General features: G+C 35.5%; 1 protein-coding gene across 1 annotated transcript; it reads left to right on the top strand.

The window, feature by feature from the left end:
• The first annotated feature begins 582 nt into the window (after positions 1–582).
• Positions 583–19973, top strand: LOC138308837 (uncharacterized protein DDB_G0284459-like). Its single transcript, XM_069249863.1, has 10 exons — positions 583–741; positions 1974–2118; positions 2657–2871; positions 4494–4690; positions 6253–6425; positions 7901–11520; positions 12906–13051; positions 14236–14307; positions 16803–16891; positions 19860–19973. Exons 1-9 carry the CDS (start codon positions 739–741, stop codon positions 16888–16890), a joined length of 4659 nt encoding a protein of 1552 aa, XP_069105964.1. The 5' UTR covers positions 583–738; the 3' UTR covers position 16891; positions 19860–19973.
• Positions 19974–20692: the final 719 nt, after the last annotated feature.

Here is a 20692-nt window from a genome sequence, read left to right as displayed (position 1 = left end):
TAGTTAATTTGAATATGTACAATAAATACATTAATGTAATACATTAACATATACCAGGTATATGTTTATTGTTAAGCATTAAAAATAAACAGCTACATCTAAAACCATATTTGTTACAGCTTGATAGATATACATATGTATATTATTATAGAGTCTACAGTATGATTTACATTAAAAGTGTATTTTTCTAAGTAAAAATTTGTAAAGGAAAATGTTGCATTGTACACATGCAGGATCTGCAAAACACATAAAATAATCATATGTAATATCATTTTTTTTGTGAAATATAAGTGTTATAAAATTGTAAAAAGAAAGTATGAAATATTAAAAATTCGGTACCATGGGACAAAGGGAGTGCGAGAAAAAAGATTATTTTATAAAAAAAAAATAAAAAATAAAATGATGCATTTTGAAAAGAAATAGTTCATTTCTTCGTGGATTATATAGAGTTCCGCAAAGCATATATATAATTTTAGATTTCTACGTTTTAATGTTTGAAACTCAACACCATGATAGGGTTTATTTATCGTGTTAACAAATATAGTAGCGTGCACCCTATAACATTTTCAGTAGAGTAGTCTCCCCTTATAATTCAAGAAATGCCGCCAACGGTTGAATGATCCGGCAGGTTGCGATTTTGTAAACATTGTACGAGTGTACATATAGGTACGGTAACCTTTACATGTGCCTCGATATCTATATCAAGTTTAAAGAAGAGGACTTACAAAGCACGATATCATGGTAATGTCTTCAGTTAACGAAAATAGCGTAGTAGATGTATGTCGACAGTAAACAGCTGATTCGTATGAATGATGAAGTGTACATGTGTTGCCACACTCTTGGTGTGTTGAACCTACAAATTTAGTTTTGAAATATAAACTAAGATTCATGGGAGTTTGGGAAGCTCTCGACAATGATGTATTTACCTCGATACTGTTAAATTTTCATTTTAATATAAGAAAAATATCACTAAAATCATCTGCAAAAGAGTCGACTGGTCCACCCATTTCTGAATTTACCGGACGTTATTTTGCTGACTGTCGATGTTAGACTTTACACAGAAACCCATTAGACACATACGACATAACGTTTCAAAATTGTCTCGTCGTGCTATAGTACAGTTTACCTCAGTAAATGAAATAAAAATGATGCTTGAGACAATGAGAGTCGTCTGTTCAAAAATGCAACGGTTAGATAAAGATGTGAATTTGAGGTTGTGTAGACTAGTTGTGTACGTATACGTAGTACAGACCAAGTGACACTAGGACATTTCGTCTCCAGATTTATACTTGATATAAGTACTTAACTATATATTTGAAAATAACTTATTTCAGTCATGGTGCTATCGTGTCTAAAATGATTATCAAAGTTTGCAAATCAGTATTTCATTGAATTGCATGTTTTAAAAGGTAAAAGCGATATTGCTTACACCAGAAAAAAATAAAATACTTTTATGTCAATTTGTGATGGATGACAGTCGAGAAATCTTTCCATTTCTGATGTTTTTACTGAGACAAAAGCTTAACTTAATATTAATGACATTATTTCTCCAAAAATTCCATGATTATATTAAAAGTGTTATGTCTAAAAGCTTGACACACAAAACATTATATTAATAAATATAATGATATAGAATAAATATAATGATATAGAATAAACTCTATAATGTAATAGAAAAGTGTTAGATTTCATTTAAATGCGAAAATGTTTTAAGGTTGAAAAAATTCCGCTAAAAAAAAAAATTCTCAATCCAGTTGCCAGGGGCGCCGTTTGAAAAATGGTGGAATCGGCATTGATACATGTATAACTGACCTCTGTTGATGTATAAACTACATGTAAAATTAAAGACTTCTTTATAGCTTCAGTTTACATGGCCTTCTGACAGGATTGACTGTATAGCCTTTTTTGTATATCCTATCATTAATATGTATGACACATGTACAATTTGTTAAATTTTGAAGCTTATTTAACAGGCCGAAACGGCTGCTAGCGGTATGGAAACACCAAAGGAAAAGAAATCCAGGGTCTTAAAGCGTATCAAGAAAAAGAAACAAGATTTGAACATTTCTTCAACAAAGAAGAAAAAACCTTTCAGTTATGGCCGGAGTAATATCAGCTGTAAGTTCACCAAAAAAAATTCCATGACAAACAAATTAATAAAAAACTAAGTATATAGCTTTGAATTTGTTGTTTGTCATAGTGAATTTTGTAAGAGCTCATGATCATGAAATAATAAAAAAAAAAAATCCTGAAAGGTTGTTTCATCTAAGATTTTACAATAGTTATAATTACGATATTGGAAAAAAAATACAAACATTTTGTAATGGGGTTTCATGTACCATGTGATACTGTACCCAATAACATTTGTGCGGGACGAGTATCTTCAGTGGTGATGGAATGCAGCTCTTTGGAATTTTCCCGCTGAAATGATGTTAGCACGTGCAGGCCTTGGCCATTATCCTCTTTAGTACCATTCTGTCACCAATAGTACGTACCAAACAAAAGTTATCAGGTATCATGTTGTTCGTAAATTAGTCCCATTGTACGTTATTTATAATTATAGAATCATTGTGTTCCTGCAGCTACCCTTTTTTTCCAAAAATAATAATTATAATTCGTAATTAAAACTGATTAAATACAACATGGTTTTTTTCAGTGAGTACTTCCATTCAGAAACAAAGTCTACGAGCCAACAACAAAGCGCTAGCGTTTAATCTTGAGAGAACGAGAGAAGCACTTCGGATCGCTAATGACGCTAATTTGGAGTTACAGCAGGTGAACCAGGAACAGCATATGAAACTGACCACCCTACAGAGAGTAGCTGGACTGAAAGATGAGGACATCGAGAGTGAAGTGAAGACTAGGCTTAAGGTAACTTATTAGTGCTGTGTATCGCGAGGTATTTAAGAATTAAATTATAACTTGAATAGATTTTTTATGTTATGGAGTCATAACACAAAAATCTGAGGGTACTCAAAATAAACTGCGAAGCAGTTTGTGATGAGAGTACACTCAGATTTTTGTGTTATATCTGTATTAATCCTTATAATTCAATTTACTAAAGATAATCTCTTCAATATTCAAAATTCATTTCGGGACTCTTTTGTCTATGAAATCATTACGCCGTCATCTCAGCCAATCAGAAGCAACGTTACAAATGGCGACACCATTTTTTCCTTTATGGGCTGATAAAGTAAATTTTTAAGCCAATGAAAATGCTTGTAACAAGCAAAATAAATTATAAGATGATAGACATGTATCAAGATACGATGCATATCGCGATATTATGATAGACACTTCGAATGTCGTGGTGTCGTTGTAAATGTGTTGTTAGGTTGGTTGTATTTTCGGAATATTTGAGTTTTTCCTTCCACTCATTACAAAAGACGTGACTATGATTCATTTCTCATGTTCCGTTTCTAGATTTAGTAGACAGAAACCCGAAATAAGACCAGCAAGTGGCCTTATAGGCCACGGGCGCTGACACAAGTTTGGTGTTTTGCTACTTGTGGATTCCGCCATTTTGTTACTAACAAAGTTCGGCTGACGTTGACCAAAGGAGATTATCCAATGTTCAATTTTTATTTTCAGGTATCGCAATACTAATAAACTGCATACTAATATACCTCTATAAGTTATAGTGTATCTCTTATAAGTATGTCAGATTTGGTGAAAATTTATCAATAGATGAGATGAGAAAAATTCAAAGAAAAAAAGTAAAAATAAAATAGAATATATAAATAGGGAAAAACCCAACAGTGACTAAAACAGATGTCCCAGGACTGTAGCTTGAACACTTGAGTGGGGAAGTGCTGGTTGGTTAAGGTGTTCCAACATATTCCAAACTTTCATATTACAGAGTTATCTGCCCTTGCTGGAAGGTATTGATTGTGACATCATGTATTTACTGGTGTAACATCATACTTTTCGGAGAAGACGACGTAAATTGCGCCAACAAAATAATGACGCCATAATGGATACCTACGTACCTGCAATATGCAAAGGCGGAATTACCACAAGCTAGAAGCTGATGAAGCTGACCTAATGTGCATGCATTTTAATACAAGTTCTGTCAGTGAAAAAAAATGTGAATTTAACTCTCTGTCAATTAAAAACTTAATGAAGTTTAAACTTTAATGAATTTTACTATTTGTGTATTCATTAAGTTTTAGTTGATTGTACTATCTGTTTATTTATTTATTGGATTTTTCTATCTGTTAATTAAAATTTAATGAATTTCAATATCTATTACAGCGAGTGCAATACTTCTCTGCCTAAAAGTACTATTAAAGTAACTGCTTACCTAATAAAAGTTTCTTTAAGGAATATTTCATTAGACTGAGGGACTTCACTCGTATAGTGGATCAGACGCCCACATATATATATATAACTTTTGTTAGGTAAGCAGTTACTATAGCGGTACTTTTGGGCAGAGAAACTTTGCGCCCGTTATAATACATGAAACTTCTCTAATTTTCTGCCTCCTTATTTAGAAACACATGTCGGATCTGAAGACAAAGATGGTGAGCATGAGGCGACTTTTCTATGACGCGTTCGCCTGTATGGATGAAGTAACAGACATGTGTAACTCCTTGTCACATCGCGCCAGTCAAGGTCAGCGGGGATCCTCCATCGGTAGTTCTGTTGGGGATACATCCTTGCCACACGGAGCATATGAGGGTCTCTGCAGGTAAAAAGTGTAATTCATGGTCTTTCCTGTTAACAGTTCAAGATGCTCCACCACTGACAAATGGTATTTTTTCACTATCAAAAACAGGAGTAGACGATTCAGCGTTTTTCTTCAGTTACAAAAGTTACTTAATTTACACCATTACCACCATTGAAAAGTTTAAGCTACTGCTTTTATTTAAAGTTAAAGATATAAAAAATAATTAATTGCATCCCGAAAAAGTTCCGTTGCACTATATCCTATATGGAATAAAGTACTGATTACGCATGCACCAAAGGCAAAATAAATTATCTTATATTGTTTTTTGTGTTAATTAGACATACATATACACAATTAAACACCAATTATTGTTCAAATCATGAATATCATTTATGCTCTGTCGGCGGTGGAGCATCTTTAAGTACTGGGGCTAAAATTAAAAGTTTAGTGTCTTGGGTAATAAGGATGTAATAATACACAGCAATTTATGTAGGATTTTGTTAAGGCAAGTCTCAAGATTTTCAAATCTTTAAGAGTCGTAGCACAAAGATATATGTGTATAAAGGATGCTCAAAATTTGTTTGTGAGTTTCAATGGAAAATTGTGTCCAGAACTCATCTATGCAAGTCCATTAAATCACTTATTCTGTCTTAGCATACTACAGAGTTATCTCTCTTGCGGGTAAGTATCGGTTGTTAAGTCATTATTTTATGAGCGCAATTCACGTTGTCTTCTCCGAAAAGTATGATGTTACGCTTACAAACACATGACGTCACAATCATTACCTAACCGCCAGGGCAGATAATGCTGTAATATGCAAATGCAGAATTACATCACTGTATTAATAGTGATTTTTCAGGGCATTTTGGGAAAAAAGTTTTTGTAACAATTAAATTTGGAATTTTTAATCACAAAAAAAGCAGTCTTGGGGAAAAAATTACCCATTACTGAACATGGTATTACAGATAAATTAGATATTGTACAACAGTAAACTGTTTCATTTTACCAACAGGTGACGACCATTACAACAGTTTCAGAGTAGTTTGTTTTTAGATTAAACAACGAGGGGGGAGATTTCCAGATTTTATTTGTTTTTCAGCGATTTGATTTGGGAATTATTCATTGTAATTGAGAAAAAATAGGGGGGTTTGGCATTGGGAATGGGGTCGGTAAAAGAATGGGGTTGTTTAGTAATTTACCGACCCAAGTTATATAAGGAGAAAAATCACAGATTATTAAACTGTAAATGTATGCCTTTAAATTTGATTAATCAAATTATTTTTTATCAATATGTTTTCTACGTTGTAGGTCCGTTTTTTCTGAGATCTCTATTACTATGTACTCAGGGCATCCAGTATACCATTGAGAGTATTGTTTTTGACTTCCAAAAATCAAAGTTGACTCTTGAGTTTGAAGCATATGTCTATTTTTCATATGTTCCGACTCTTCAGATTACTGATAAATGATGATTTTACCTCTGAAACTGCTAAAAGTCAAGGGTCAACTGGATGCCCTGTTACTTCTACTGAATATCTACTGAGATGACCGTTAAGACCCATTGGGCCTCTTTTTGTATGTTGTAGGTCTCTATTCTCTCAGATCTCTAAGCAAGGTTTCCCCTCCATGTTACCGAGCCAGACAGAGCCAGGTCCGGAAGCATCGTCAGCTGTCACGGGTGACATGAGTATGATTGCAGAAACGTCAGTTCTCCTGGAGGACATCACACCGCCTAGTGACCTCGTCACTCACATTGCTGGTAATACATTAGACTGGTTCCTGCCTCAGTTACCTCCCTTGCGTACGCTTCACTGAGGAACGGTAGCGAGTAACCATCTTGAGTGAGAATTCCTACTCCAGAGTGCACATCATTTCTGCGCATGATATGTCATCATGGAGACGGCTACTTCCGTTAAGAGAAAATAAAGTCAATAACGTCGTTCTTAAGCACCTGAGCACTCTAAACTCTGTTAGCACGAAATAATTTCAAAACGTAAAACCTAATTTACTTTTGTTTATATATCGTTCATATAAATAATTTATTCTTTACGTTAAGATCCGTCGCTTAGTGCGTGAAGGGGTTTCCCAAGTCTAAAAAAAGTGATGCCAGCGGACCGGCTATGTAGATCGACCAATCAGAAAAATCATCATGGTTACCTGCTACCGGTCCCTAGTGAGCGGAGCGCAGCCTAGCGGAGAGTAGAGAACTAAGGGAAGGGAACCAGTCTAGTAATACATGGTGTCAGGTTTTCTATGATCCTTATTGTACACTGTAAACCAGCCAGGTTAATTCACGAAAGTTTATCTCCAGGAAAAAAACATTTTAGGCAATTCTTCAGCAATTTATGTAAGATTTTTTAAGGCGAGTCCAGAACACTTATTTTCAAACTTTGACAAGTCCCAGTACAAAGAAATACAAAGGGTTCTCAAAATTTTGGTGAGTCCCACAGGAAAAATCATCAGTCCAGGACTTGTCTTGGCGAGTCTCGTAAATCACTGTTCTTGCACAATTAAATTCAAAGTTATCTCCATTCAATTTTAAATCCACAAAAGTCAATCTCTGTGAAAATATTTTGAAACGGAAATCACAAAATTTGGTAGCAGCAGGAGATAGTTGGTTTGCAGTATTGAGGTACAGTATTGATGCAGTATTTCCAGTCTATTTGAAAAGGATACAGAAATAACATATTGAATAAAGTATCAGATTTAGTATCAGTTTATAATAACAGATTAAAAGCATTGCTGTATTCCTCTCTGACAGGTTAAAATTTTTAGGTTACCTTAGACAAACAAAGTCTCAAGTGACCTATATTCTACTCACCTTTTGTCCATTGTTTTGCGTTGTGTGTCCATAAACATTTTCGACTTCTTCTCCAAACTGCTGAAGCAAATCTAATGAAAATTTGCATAACACTTATATTTTGACTTCTTCTCCAAAGCTGCTGAAGCAAATCTAATGAAAATTTGCATAACCCTTGTAATTTGACTTCTTCTCCAAAGCTGCTGAAGAACATCTAATGAAAATTTGCACAACCCTTATAAGGCATAAGGCTAATTAAAATTGTAGTAACAATATGATGAATATCATTAACACATCACATGTCTCATTAACGGTTACCAAGGAAGCAAATAGAGGACCATTTAGTTGCTATGGTCTTTGATAAGAGAAAGGGGGGATGATGGCGATATCAGATGTTATTGATATCTTAAGAAGAATCTGTCCTGTTCTTTCAGATATTGAAGAAGCAGAGAACGAGAGCAAAAGCCCAATGCCTGCAAAGACCGGTGGCAATGGTGTAAAGTTGGCCCCACAGCGAGTTTTGAAGGACAGCAATCTAACGTCCCCGTTCAATGTAGGTGAGACCGAAGTCAGTAGCCCAGCTGTGAAAAACAAGAAATTAGATCGTCGTGGTACTTTTGTCCTGAGCACTAATGTAGCTGACAGTCTGCCATCAAAATCAACGCTATCCAAGGAGGAGTCTTCGGAAACTAAATCTGTGAAACCAGTTAAGAACAGCTCAAACAAAGACCAACAAAGGGAAGATAGCACGAGAGTTGATTCTTCTTCAAAGGTGTTGTCCTCAGAGACAAAATCACCTGAAATCTGTCAAAAGGAAGCAACAAAGTCACCTAAAAATACAGCAAAAGCCAGATCCCGATCAAAGGGAAGGCTGACTAGGGCGGAGTCGACAACAAAGGCTTGTGCAGACAGTCCCAGTATACCAGATCGTAGAAAAACGTTTGTGTTACCAAAGTCTGTGCCCATTCAGGAGCCAAAGCTGGCATTTAGCTCAAAGTCATCTGAATGCTTGCATCCCGAGAAGTCTTTAGAAACAGCAGGTGACCGACGGAAAACATATTTGTGTCCTCCAGCCGTTTCCCAGTCGGCCTCCAACCAAAGTTTGTCGCCTAATCTAGGGAGTTTTACAGATGATGTTACCCAGTGTTTCAGTATGGATATGGAAATGACCGAAGTTATCGACAGTACGCAGCTGATACAGTTAGAAAAGCCGGAACAAAACCAACAAACTTTAGAAAATAGCCAGTCTAAACCTGGAAAGGAAATTCCTAAAGGTCTTGCAACTGAAAGTATCAGTTTGCTACCAAGTTCTTCCGATTCCTCAGACTCTGAAGTATTGAGTAAGCCAGCGTCTGTTGAATTCCGCATCCCACGTCCGGGTAAAATTGTCTTCTCAGCATCTAGGAAGGAAGTGGATGGGTCACGAAAACCAGTACCCTCAAAACTGCCACTGAAAGCCCGCTCAAAGTCAAAGATAAAATTGAGCAGACGTAAAGACACTGTTCCGGAATCGCCGAAGGAAGTAAAGTCAATTTTTGACTTTCATGACAGGACGCCGAGAGGTAAGGAAGATTCGACAAAGACATCAGGGTCAATTTATGATTTGTCTATGAATGAGTCTCTTAGAGATCCGAATAATAAGCCATCACTGAGTCAGTTTAGGCAGAATAATGACAAGGGACTGAAAGGTAAAGAAGGAAGTAAAGAAACGGACATCAAGTTATTACCCAATAATCCAGTGTACTACCAACCCCTAAAAGAATGTTCTCCGGAGCCACCAGTTCAGAAACGTAGCCGGTCAAAAAGTAGGACAAGAAAAGGAGAATCGGAAGATGGAAATGAAAGTCGAAGTTCTAGGGCGCGATCTCGTAGTCGCAGACGAGATGAGACAGAAAGCACAGAAAAGAAGGATGAGAATGTTCCGAAGTCGAGAGCAAGATCTCGTAGCCGTAGACGAGATGAGGCAGAAAATACGGAAAAGGATGATGAAGTTGAGAATATACCGAAGTCGAGAGCGAGATCTCGTAGCCGTAGACGAGATGAAACGGAAAGTATAGAAAACGATGAAGAAGTTGAGAATATCCCGAAGTCGAGAGGGAGATCTCGTAGCCGTAGGCGAGGTGAGACAGAAAGTACAGAAAAGGATGAAGTTGAGAAAATCCTGAAGTCGAGAGCGAGATCTCGAAGCCGTAGGCGAGGTGAGACAGAAAGTACAGAAAAGGATGATGAAGTTGAGAAAATCCTGAAGTCGAGAGCGAGATCTCGCAGTCGTAGGCGAGATGAAACGGAAAGTACAGAAAATGATGATGAAGATGGAACTGGTCCCAGACCAAGAGGGCGAACTTGTAAGAGATCAGCTGCAGATGTAGAGCTTGATGGGACATCTGTTTCTGTTGGAGACGAAATTGAGGCTGACAGATGTACGTCAACAGGGAGGTCAAGAACGATACGCAGAAACTATGCAGAGGATTCTGATGATTCAGAAGAGAATAAAAGAAAGGCACATTCTCAAAGTAAAAACCGGAAAACGGATGATGAGTATAAAATTTACATTAAACCTAGAACACGCTCTCGAAGTAGATGTCGGAAAGAGACGCAAGAAGATACAATTGAAACTGAAAGAAATGCTGTTGATGTTATGAAAGAAGCTGATTCTGGTTCAAGTAACAAACTTCCCCAGATTGATATAAGTCCTGAAGGTCACAGGTCACGGTCGCGTAGCATTAAAAGAAAGACGGGCAGTGACGATAACGATGGAAGTGAAATAAGAAGCCTTAAAAACAGGACACGATCTCGAAGTAGACATCGTAAAAATTTGATGGAAGGTGGTAAGATAGAGGACGACAGCTCTGGTGGTACAGTTGAAAGCAGAGATTTGGTTACAACGGAATCAAATGTTGTAATTGATATTAATTGTCCAGGGAGAGAAGATGACGTAACAAGGACATCTAATTGTGGGGATGATAGGAGTACCTCTAGATCAAGGTCTAAGGAAAGGTCAAATAAGGAAGAAGAGGATGAGAAATCAAGAGGGAGGTCGCGAAGTCGGAGGAGAAAAAATACTGTGGATCTGGAAATAGGCACGCCGATATCTACTAAAAAATCCGAAAGTTTGCATGTGGAAGACACTCCAGACATGGCATTGAGGAAGTCTAGGGATGTAGATGGATCCGAGAATAAAAGGAAGGAAGACTTTCAGCAAAGTAGATCTAGAGCTCAATCAAGGACACGGAAAAATAAAGAGCGAGAAAAGGAAGGGGATGGGGAGGATTTCCAACATGAAACAGGGTCAAGGAAAAAGGTGTTAAAGCAAAAACAGAGAGTTCTGATATCTGACAGTGATGATGATAATGATGATGTTGTGAAAAAAGTGTCAAAAAGATCTGAAATCCCTGTGTCTGAACCCGAGGCCGTTCCAGCTAGCTCTGGGGATGAGAAGTCTGAAGAAGATGTGCCAAAATCTGAGGAATTAAATTTGCCAAAGCCACGCGGAGATGGAGTAATGGATGATGATGTTGAGGTATCGATCATAATCGTGCCGTCACCACCAAAATCAATAAAGTTGAAGGCAAAGAAGAAGTTATCACTAAATAAGAAAGTAAACAGTAGCAAGTCTAGTTCTTCGGACATGAACAGGATATCAGATACGGGTGAAAGTGAGGACACGAAAGAAAGCGATGCCCCATCTGACAAGAAATGTAAAGACGCCAATAATGAGATACCACACATAGCTGACGGTCTGTTCGTAACCAAACGAGGTCGAAGTCTGAAGTCAGGTAGACAGACAGCTGACGACCATGATTTAGATATCGACTTTGATTGTCTTTCACATAACAATAATATGGAAATCAGCAAGTTACCGAAAACTCCAAGTCAACCAGCATCAGACGGAGGAACAAAGTCAACAGCAAGTCCACAGCTGAAAAAACTTAAAAGTGTCAAGAAAAGTAGCAAAAAAAGATGCCGGTCAAATCGTAACTCGCTGTCTGAGGATCCGAAGACGTCACTTTTAAAGACTCCGGCTACTGATACAGAGCACATTTCTGATAAAGAGGTACGTAAAAAACATTAAAAAAATAAGCTTTCAATCCAGTTGTAAATGAGAAATACTGTCAATATACTTATTTTTACGCAATCAAATCTTATCAAATGCGAAAAAAATGTAAATTTTTAGTTTATTAGTGTGGATTTAGATTGGTGCATTTCAGTGGTTAAAGATGCTCCACCGCCGGCAGAGCATAAATGATATGAATCATCTGAACAATAATTGGTGTTTAATCGTGTATAGATATGCCTAATTAACACAAAAAATAATATGAAATAATTATATTTCGCCTTTTGTGCATGCTCAAAGCTCAAACTTTTCAATGGTGGTAATGGTGTAAAGTAAGTAACTTTTGTAACTGAAGAAAAATACTAAATCGTCTGCTCCTGTTTTTTATAGTGAAAAAATACCATTTGTCAGCAGTGGTGCATCTTTAAATATCGAAAATAAGATTTATACAAAACTTAGCACAGTGCATGAATTAGCGCTTCAAATCAAAGAAAAAGAGCTAAAATAATGCTACTGCTAAAATAAGTAGCTTGACATTAACGCATCATTTATAGATCTTGAGAGATTATTGTAATGTAACAAGGACAGAATGGTCTCAGTCCATCTATTTCATTTCAGATTTACATGCCCAATAGTGTTTTAACATACATTGTTTTTCAGGCTTTACAATTTTAATTTTTGGATCATCTGCAAAATGTAATTATGTATGAAAATAAATTACATTACAGTATAATTATTATTCAAAGTTAATGAGTTGGTGGTAAAAATTTTCAATCAGCGAAAATTAACATGGTTTATTTATGAATAATTTTTTGCCATGATGTGTCTTAAAGGCCAATTGGTCCTGACATATTGCTACAAGCCCTCTACCTCGAACTCTGGGCTGTGAGTTTGAAACTCATGTGGAGCAGTTACTGACCTCAGGTTGACAGTTTTTCTCTGGATATTTCAGCTTTCTTTCAAATCCCTGTAGTTTCTAAATGACCCTGGCTGTTAATGTATAGTTGTAAAATTTTGCGGATTTTATCCATGTAAAATTTCGCGATTTACGTTTGAAATTTTTTGGCAGGGGCTTTTTTTTGCGAATCATATCATAGCCTTTGAAATTGTCATTCTCATGATACATGTATGTAAAACCAAAATTTTGATTTTGTGATACATTAAATTTTGCAAATTTTGATGAATATTGCGATTTTAGCAAAATTAAAAACCAACAAATATTAGCAACTATGCAGTAATAGCATTTTCTAACTCCTGGAATTTCAAGGGTGAAATGACCTTAAAGTTGTTTACAGAATGTTTTTATGAGAAAGCGTCGGACCTGTTTTTGTAAAACATGTTTTTAATAGATATATTACCTATACATGATGTTATTTGTGTTGTAGAATGATCGAAGCGGTCTGGGAATTACTGAACAGCTGCAGAACATCAGAAAGAGGCTAGCGTCACTAGATAAACGCCAGAGCAAATCATCGCTAGGATCTCAACCTGTACCCAACAGCTATGATTTCTCCAAACTGGATATGGGCAGGTAGGTGTTTGGCTATACTAAGTCTTGTCAGCAATGTTCTATTAGCCAGGAAATTGGTTGGGATATGAGGGTCAGGGGTTTCATTTTGTCTCATACCTACACGTGTAATACTGTCTGGTCTAGGGCAATACACTCATGTCGCCTGAAGCTGTATTGCACGGCTACCCATGCAATAAAGCCTCCGGACCCACATGTACAGCGTCAACAAAATTTTCTTTGACATATTTTTTTCTTCAGAAAACGGATTTACTTTAAAATATACAAACAAGGGAATTTGCGTTAAAAATATCACTTTATTATCATCTATGGAGAATTTACTTGCATTTGTCTTTTTCTCGAATTTATTTCAAAATGGCAGAAAATCAAAGTAGTAAAATTGCATTAAAACGTGTAGTGAAAGAAAAATACTCTTTTCATGCATGGATATGAAGGATATAGGCCAATTCTACCCTCACAAGCCTCTGGTTTTACAACATTTTGTGACCCTCGGGTAGAAAATCCCTATCCTTTATATCCACATATGAAAGAGTCTTATAATCTTTCAGGAGAGGTGGCCGGTACAATTGCAATTTCAGGGGATACTTTTCTATACTATCTGTATGCTATCTAATGTAATTTAACCGGAATCAGGTGGTGCCACAGCCAAGTTTAACCGTGAAAAAGTACTGGGATACCACTTAATATTGAAACCTCTGGAGGGTCAAATCTTCTTAGGAAAAGATATTCTAGATACTCTAGGGGTTACCATCACTGTCGTTATGTCAACCCCTGAAATATTTCTTAGCAAAACTGAGAGCAGTTCAGGAGGGAAAAACTGACCAATCACAGGCCTGCAGAGACTTCATTTGAAGATTATAGAGACAACAATGCTAAAATTTCAAAGCCACAGTCAACCATAGTGTATTGTTATTTGGTCATTATGTACATCAAAGGATCAAATTACCTTTCCATTGGTCATGCACACAGAGCCTTCAGTTTTGTTATAAAACATTCCAGAGGTGGATATAAAAACTGTAATTAATATCGAGGATGAGGAATCAATATCAAAATTCAATTGAATTTAAATTTCGATTTTCTTGTTTTTAGTTGAAATCACAAAAATATTTAAGCTAGCAAGAGCTCCACATTTTGTTGTATCTATTTGTGTTCTATTGAATGGTATTTATCAACAATTTTATTGGCAGCAATGAACCTGAAACCAAAAGGCCGAGGAGAGGAGCAGCTCCGGTGTCTTTAAAGGAGATGTCTCTGAATCAGTAAGTTCTTGTACGTTAGGCACTGTGGCTAAGTGGTTAAGGTGTCTGACATTTAAACACTAACCCTCTACCCCTTGACCGTTGTGGCTTGGCTAAGTGGTTAAGGTGTCTGACATTTAAACACTAACCCTCTACCCCTTGGCCATTATGGCAGAGTGGTTAAGGTGTCTGAAATTCTACCACTAGCCCTCTACCTGTGGGTCATGGTGGCTGAGTGGTTCAGGTGTCTGACATTCTAACACTAACCTTCTACCCGTTGGTCATAGTAGCTAAGTGATTAAGATGTCTGATATTCTATCACACTGGCCTTCTACCTGTTGGTCATAGTGGCTAAGTGGTTAATGTGTTTGGCATTCTAACACTAGCCCTCTACTTGTGGGCCATAGTGGTTAAGAGCTGTTCTATTAAAACATATATGACATGGGAGGGGCGAGCCACTTTGAAATTTGGGGACCCATTTATGGAAGCAATTTATAGTGTTCATGACCCTCCAACACATTCATTTTATGTGAACTGTACCCTGGCATTGAAGTGATCTAAATTAAAACTACCGTTAATTATAATTGCATGAATATTTTATTTTGCATTATGGTTTCTAAAAGAGTGTATAAGACCTGAGCAAGTTTAATGCAGATAAACGTTGTAAATGGTTATGAAATAGCGAGGCTGTGACGTACACTGTGCAAATAAAAAGTATATGTAGTATATTTGGAAACTCCTGCTGCTCCACATTCAGGTCTTTAGCTCTAACAGGAAAAGCATATTTTAATTTGGTACAAGGGAATATAACAACTTTGATTTAATGTCGTTAAGCAAACATTCTGATCAATATGAAGTATGGATCTACAGAGTAATTTTACCATATATGTAAATCTCAATACGTGGAATTCGAGATCCCAAAACGATGTGGTTAATGTAAAATTCACCGTGGATTAGTCCCACTTTTAGGTGATTGCGACGTTGTCTTTTGAAGTGAATTTTGTGACGTAACAATCACCAGATGGTGGGATTAATGGACGGTAAATTCTACTTTATCCGACCTGTTTCGGATCGCGAACATTGCACTGTTAATTTCTCAAACTGGTGACACAATACTGGATTACAAGTTCACTGGCAAGCTATTGAACTTTATTTCCGTACAGAAGTATAACTATAGCAAAAAGTTGTTACACATAATAAATGACAAGTTGTATTAATCAAAATTGCTGACACGAAATGTTTGAAAGGGACAATTCACTCAGGCTAATTCTTTTACATAACCAACAAGCAAAATATGGCATAAATGTATTGTTCTACATTTCTTATGAAACATATAACATAAAATATTGACAAATTCCACGTCATTGTTTAGTATTTTAATCTATACCGTTGTAATTATAAATCGTTGATCAATACGATTCAGCAGGTAAAATATGTTCGCTGTATCTATACCCGAGCCAACGTCACGCACGTTTAACAAATGAACTGCATAACCACTGAGGAGGTGATAAAATGATTTTTTTAGACGAGCCAATTCACCTAATAAGGTAAACACACTATTGTCAGAGCGATTTGAGCAGTTCTAGACAAAAGTAGCATTACTCTACGAGCAAGGGACAGGGTTCGGCATACAAGAAGTTCGACCACAATGTGTAATGGCGGACAGCGAGCGAGTTTGAACACTCCACACGCATTTCACCACCATGGGCTTTTCTGGCATATTACAGTAAAACCAACTGATCTAATTTCCATAAGAACTGGGTTTTTCCCGATATATGTACAAATTTTAATGTTCTTTTAGCCTGAATTGTCCCTTTAAGAAATACGTAAATATGTTATTAAATCAAAAATTTGTATTCATGCAGTCATATTCTGTATTGGATATAACAGAATTATCTGCCCTTGCGGGTAGGTATTGATTGTGACATCATGTGTTTGCGAGCGTAACTTCATACTTTTCTGAGAAAGTGATGTGAATTGCGTCACAAAATAATGATGTCGCAATGGATATCTATCCGCAAAGGAGCTTACTCTGTAATATGCAAAAATGGTATAACTTCGAATCAATGAAGTTTATAACGTGCAGTTTGATGATTTACAAGGTAGCAGGCTACTTTACTGTCAAATCTTTTCTCGTTTCCGGAATGTTTTATTTAGAGAGTTTTTCAAATTAAAGAATATAAAAACAATGGTTTAGTATTGCCATAGGGCAATACCTTCTTATCAAATTAAAAGTCTTCTGGACGAGGATATTTTTCAGTTAAAATTAAATGATATTTCAATATTCTGTATTTAGATATAACAAAGTTATCTGCACTTACAGGTAGGTATTGATTGTGTGACCGCCTTTTTGGAGAAAGTGATGTGAATTGCACCACAAAATTATAACGTCACAATTAATACCAATTCGTAAGGGAGCTAACTCTGCATGTACAATGTATCCGAATTCAAATGAAGTAGGTTTGACTGTACATTGTAGTTACATATTATCTTCAACATGGATTTCAATTTTACAGAAAGATGAGAAGGGAAGACTTTGAAGTTCCCAAGTCTACATCTAAACCTTCAAGCAATACGTCGACACCTTTGAAAAAGAAGTTATGAGGTAAAATTTTGTTTCCCATTTAAGCAATTGTTTTCTCTTTATGGATAAAACATTTATCTCACAAATGTTCAATCTTAATTACAAATTATTTTTTGCATGCTGTTTTGGTATGTCTTGTGATATCTTTTTGCATAATTGACCTACATATAGTCTCAGATGTCAATACAAGTTTTGTATTTCAAGACTTTCGTCAAACTGCATATTACCTGTCACATTAAAAACCATAATGACTAATCAAAGTACTGAAAGTACTGAATTCTGATGAATGCTATGAATGATCAAAGTACTGAAAGTACAAAGTTTTGATGAAATGTTATGACTAATCAAAGTACTGAAAGATCTGAACGAGATGCTATGAATGATATGCTGTGAATGATCCAAGTACTGAAAGTACTGATGATATGTTATGACTAATCAAAGTACTGAAAGTACTAAATGAGATGCTATGAATGATCAAAGTACTGAAAGTGCTGATGATATGTTATGACTAATCAAAGTACTGAAAGTACTGAGTGAGATGCTATGAATGATCAAAGTACTGAAAGTACTGATGATATGTTATGACTAATCAAAGTACTGAAAGTACTAGATGAGATGCTATAAATGATCAAAGTACTGAAAGTACTGATGGTATGTTATGACTAATCAAAGTACTGAAAGTACTGAGTGAGATGCTATGAATGATCAAAGTACTGAAAGTGCTGATGATATGTTATATCTAATCAAAGTACTGAAAGTACTGAGTGAGATGCTGTGAATGATCAAAGTACTGAAAGTACTGATGATATGTTATGACTAATCAAAGTACTGAAAGATCTGAACGAGATGCTATGAATGATCCAAGTACTGAAAGTGCTGATGATATGTTATGACTAATCAAAGTACTGAAAGTACTGAACGAGATACTGTGAATGATCCAAGTACTGAAAGTGCTGATGATATGTTATGACTAATCAAAGTACTGAAAGTACTGAATGAGATGCTGTGAATGATCCAAGTACTGAAAGTACTGATGATATGTTATGTTATGACTAATCAAAGTACTGAAAGTACTGAGTGAGATGCTATGAATGATCAAAGTACTGAAAGTACTGATGATATGTTATGTTATGACTAATCAAAGTACTGAAAGTACTGAGTGAGATGCTGTGAATGATCAAAGTACTGAAAGTACTGATGATATGTTATGTTATGACTAATCAAAGTACTGAAAGTACTGAACGAGATGCTATGAATGATCAAAGTACTGAAAGTACTGATGATATGTTATGACTAATCAAAGTACTGAAAGTACTGAACGAGATACTGTGAATGATCCAAGTACTGAAAGTACTGATGATATGTTATGACTAATCAAAGTACTGAAAGATCTGAACGAGATGCTATCAATGATCAAAGTACTGAAAGTACAAAGTCTGATGAAATGTTATGATTAATCAAAGTACGAAAAGAACTGAACGAGTTGCTATGAATGATCAAAGTACTGAAAGTACTGATGATATGTTATGACTAATCAAAGTACTGAAAGTACTGAGTGAGATGCTATGAATGATCAAAGTACTGATGATGATAGTTATGTTATGACTAATCAAAGTACTGAAAGTACTGAGTGAGATGCTATGAATGATCAAAGTACTGAAAGTACTGATGATATGTTATGTATGACTAATCAAAGTACTGAAAGTACTGAGTGAGATGCTGTGAATGATCAAAGTACTGAAAGTACTGATGATATGTTATGTTATGACTAATCAAAGTACTGAAAGTACTGAACGAGATGCTATGAATGATCAAAGTACTGAAAGTACTGATGATATGTTATGACTAATCAAAGTACTGAAAGTACTGAATGAGATGCTATGAATGATCCAAGTACTGAAAGTGCTGATGATATGTTATGACTAATCAAAGTATTGAAAGTACTGAATGAGATGCTATGAATGATCAAAGAACTTGTAGTTCTGATGATATATTATGACTAATCAAAGTACTGAAAGTACTCAATGAGATTTTATGGACCATTTGTTATAGAATCATATAAGTAACTGACAATAGATGATTTGAATAAAAATTTACCTGTACAAATCAGGTATTCGCCAATACCCTGCAGCATACTGTCACACCTAGCTGTCTCGCGACGGTCCTTCGCCGGACAAAAGGGATTATAACAGCTTGTGTTGCTTGCTTGATATCATCAAGATAATTAATATCACTGATCAGGCCGATACCCGGTGCTTTGTTTTTACAAGCTGGGTTATCAAATCATTAGTAGGGCAAAGATACAGTAAGTCATTTTTGATGTTCGCCGCCGCCATTGGTAGCGGTTTGTAGAATTTACGTAATGGTAAATAGTGAGCCACATTATTAGTAACTCATAATCAAAACTGTTACATTTCAAAACTTTGGCATAAATACTGGAGCAAATCAATCATTCTAAATCGAAGTAGTTTGTAGGTGTTGAAGCACTTTTGGTTCCTTCTTTTTAGTTTCAGTTTTACAACGTGTTTTCTATTTTATATTAATTCAGTAATATTAACCATCGCTTAAATAGTCACCAAACGTACACATGTGGGTTAGGCCTAGTACACTTAAGTCATGTTTATACATGTATTGCTAACGATGACAATACATGTGATTAATTGCATACTTCTTTTTTATTTTATTTTGTTTGTGATAAATACAATGATTATAAAGTTTACGGAACGCAGACGACATGTACACAACTACCACAGTTGGTCATGGAAAAAACATCAAACATGAATAATCTAAGTCTCGATGTTTCTAAGTTTTTCGGACGGTCACTTGAACTTCGATACATCGAGGTTTGACTGTACTGAATTACTAAGGAAAAATTGTTAAAAGTTGACGTTTTAGAATAAATGCAAAATTCATTATTTTTACTACAGTTCTGTCTATTTAAGAATTTTAGATAATAGAAATAATAAAATGATGCATTGATGTGTTTCAGATATGCCATTGGAAATATGGACAACATATCTGAATGAGGAAATGAACATGATACAGAAAAATCAGAGATCTTCGAAGGGTGAAATTGAAGAATTGTTTTTGCATGTTTAATACTTGTCACTTTAATTTGATTTAAACTGAAATGGATTTTTTAAGATCATGAAAGTGTTTAACTTCATTTCCAAAATTGAAATAAAATAATTATTTGAGGTCAACTTCCTTGTCTAAAAAAATCATGCTTGTGGCAATTTAGATTTTGTCAATTTATTTTGTTGTTTTTTTTCCTAGAAAAGTGATCATGTTCAATTTAGGTATATGAACACATGTTCGAGTATTTTGTTTTAGTGGTTGTAAATATTAGTTGAATTGGTGAAATCGACTAAGCATTTTCATTCTTTTTAGGATTAAATATTTTTGTATTTTTATTATTTCCATTTCTTGAAGCATAGTGCAGGCGATAATTAACAGAACATATAATGTAAATTGTCTTTACTATTAGATGTTTTAATTAAATGACCAATACATCGGAAATGTGGATTTTTAGCAACAATAGTAGTGTACAGTATATAGTCTATATATGTAATAAATGTATTTATTCGCTATTCATCTTACAGTAAAAGTGTTCCACTTCAGAATTCTGGTTTGGTATCTTAATATGTTGGCAATGTAATTTCGTATGAATGGAAAATCTCCCATTTTTCTTCTTTCTTCCACATTACTTTCTTTTGCAATTTGTCTGTTCTACTTGCATAATTTTCTTTCTCTTCATTGTCCTTTTGGTATGTAGACTTTGATCTTCTTTTCACTTGCCCTACCATTCTGTCCATCTATCAC

This window comes from Argopecten irradians, chromosome 15 (assembly GCF_041381155.1).
Source record: "Argopecten irradians isolate NY chromosome 15, Ai_NY, whole genome shotgun sequence".
Lineage (NCBI taxonomy): Eukaryota > Metazoa > Mollusca > Bivalvia > Pectinida > Pectinidae > Argopecten > Argopecten irradians.
This window is presented reverse-complemented; position numbering and strand designations above follow the sequence as displayed.

Excerpts from the sequence above, each read along its gene's own strand:
- LOC138308837 (XM_069249863.1), top strand. Across the intron at positions 2,119-2,656 it reads TGGCCGGAGTAATATCAGCT|TGAGTACTTCCATTCAGAAA; the intron begins GTAAGTTCACCA and ends GGTTTTTTTCAG. Across the intron at positions 2,872-4,493 it reads AAGTGAAGACTAGGCTTAAG|AAACACATGTCGGATCTGAA; the intron begins GTAACTTATTAG and ends CTCCTTATTTAG.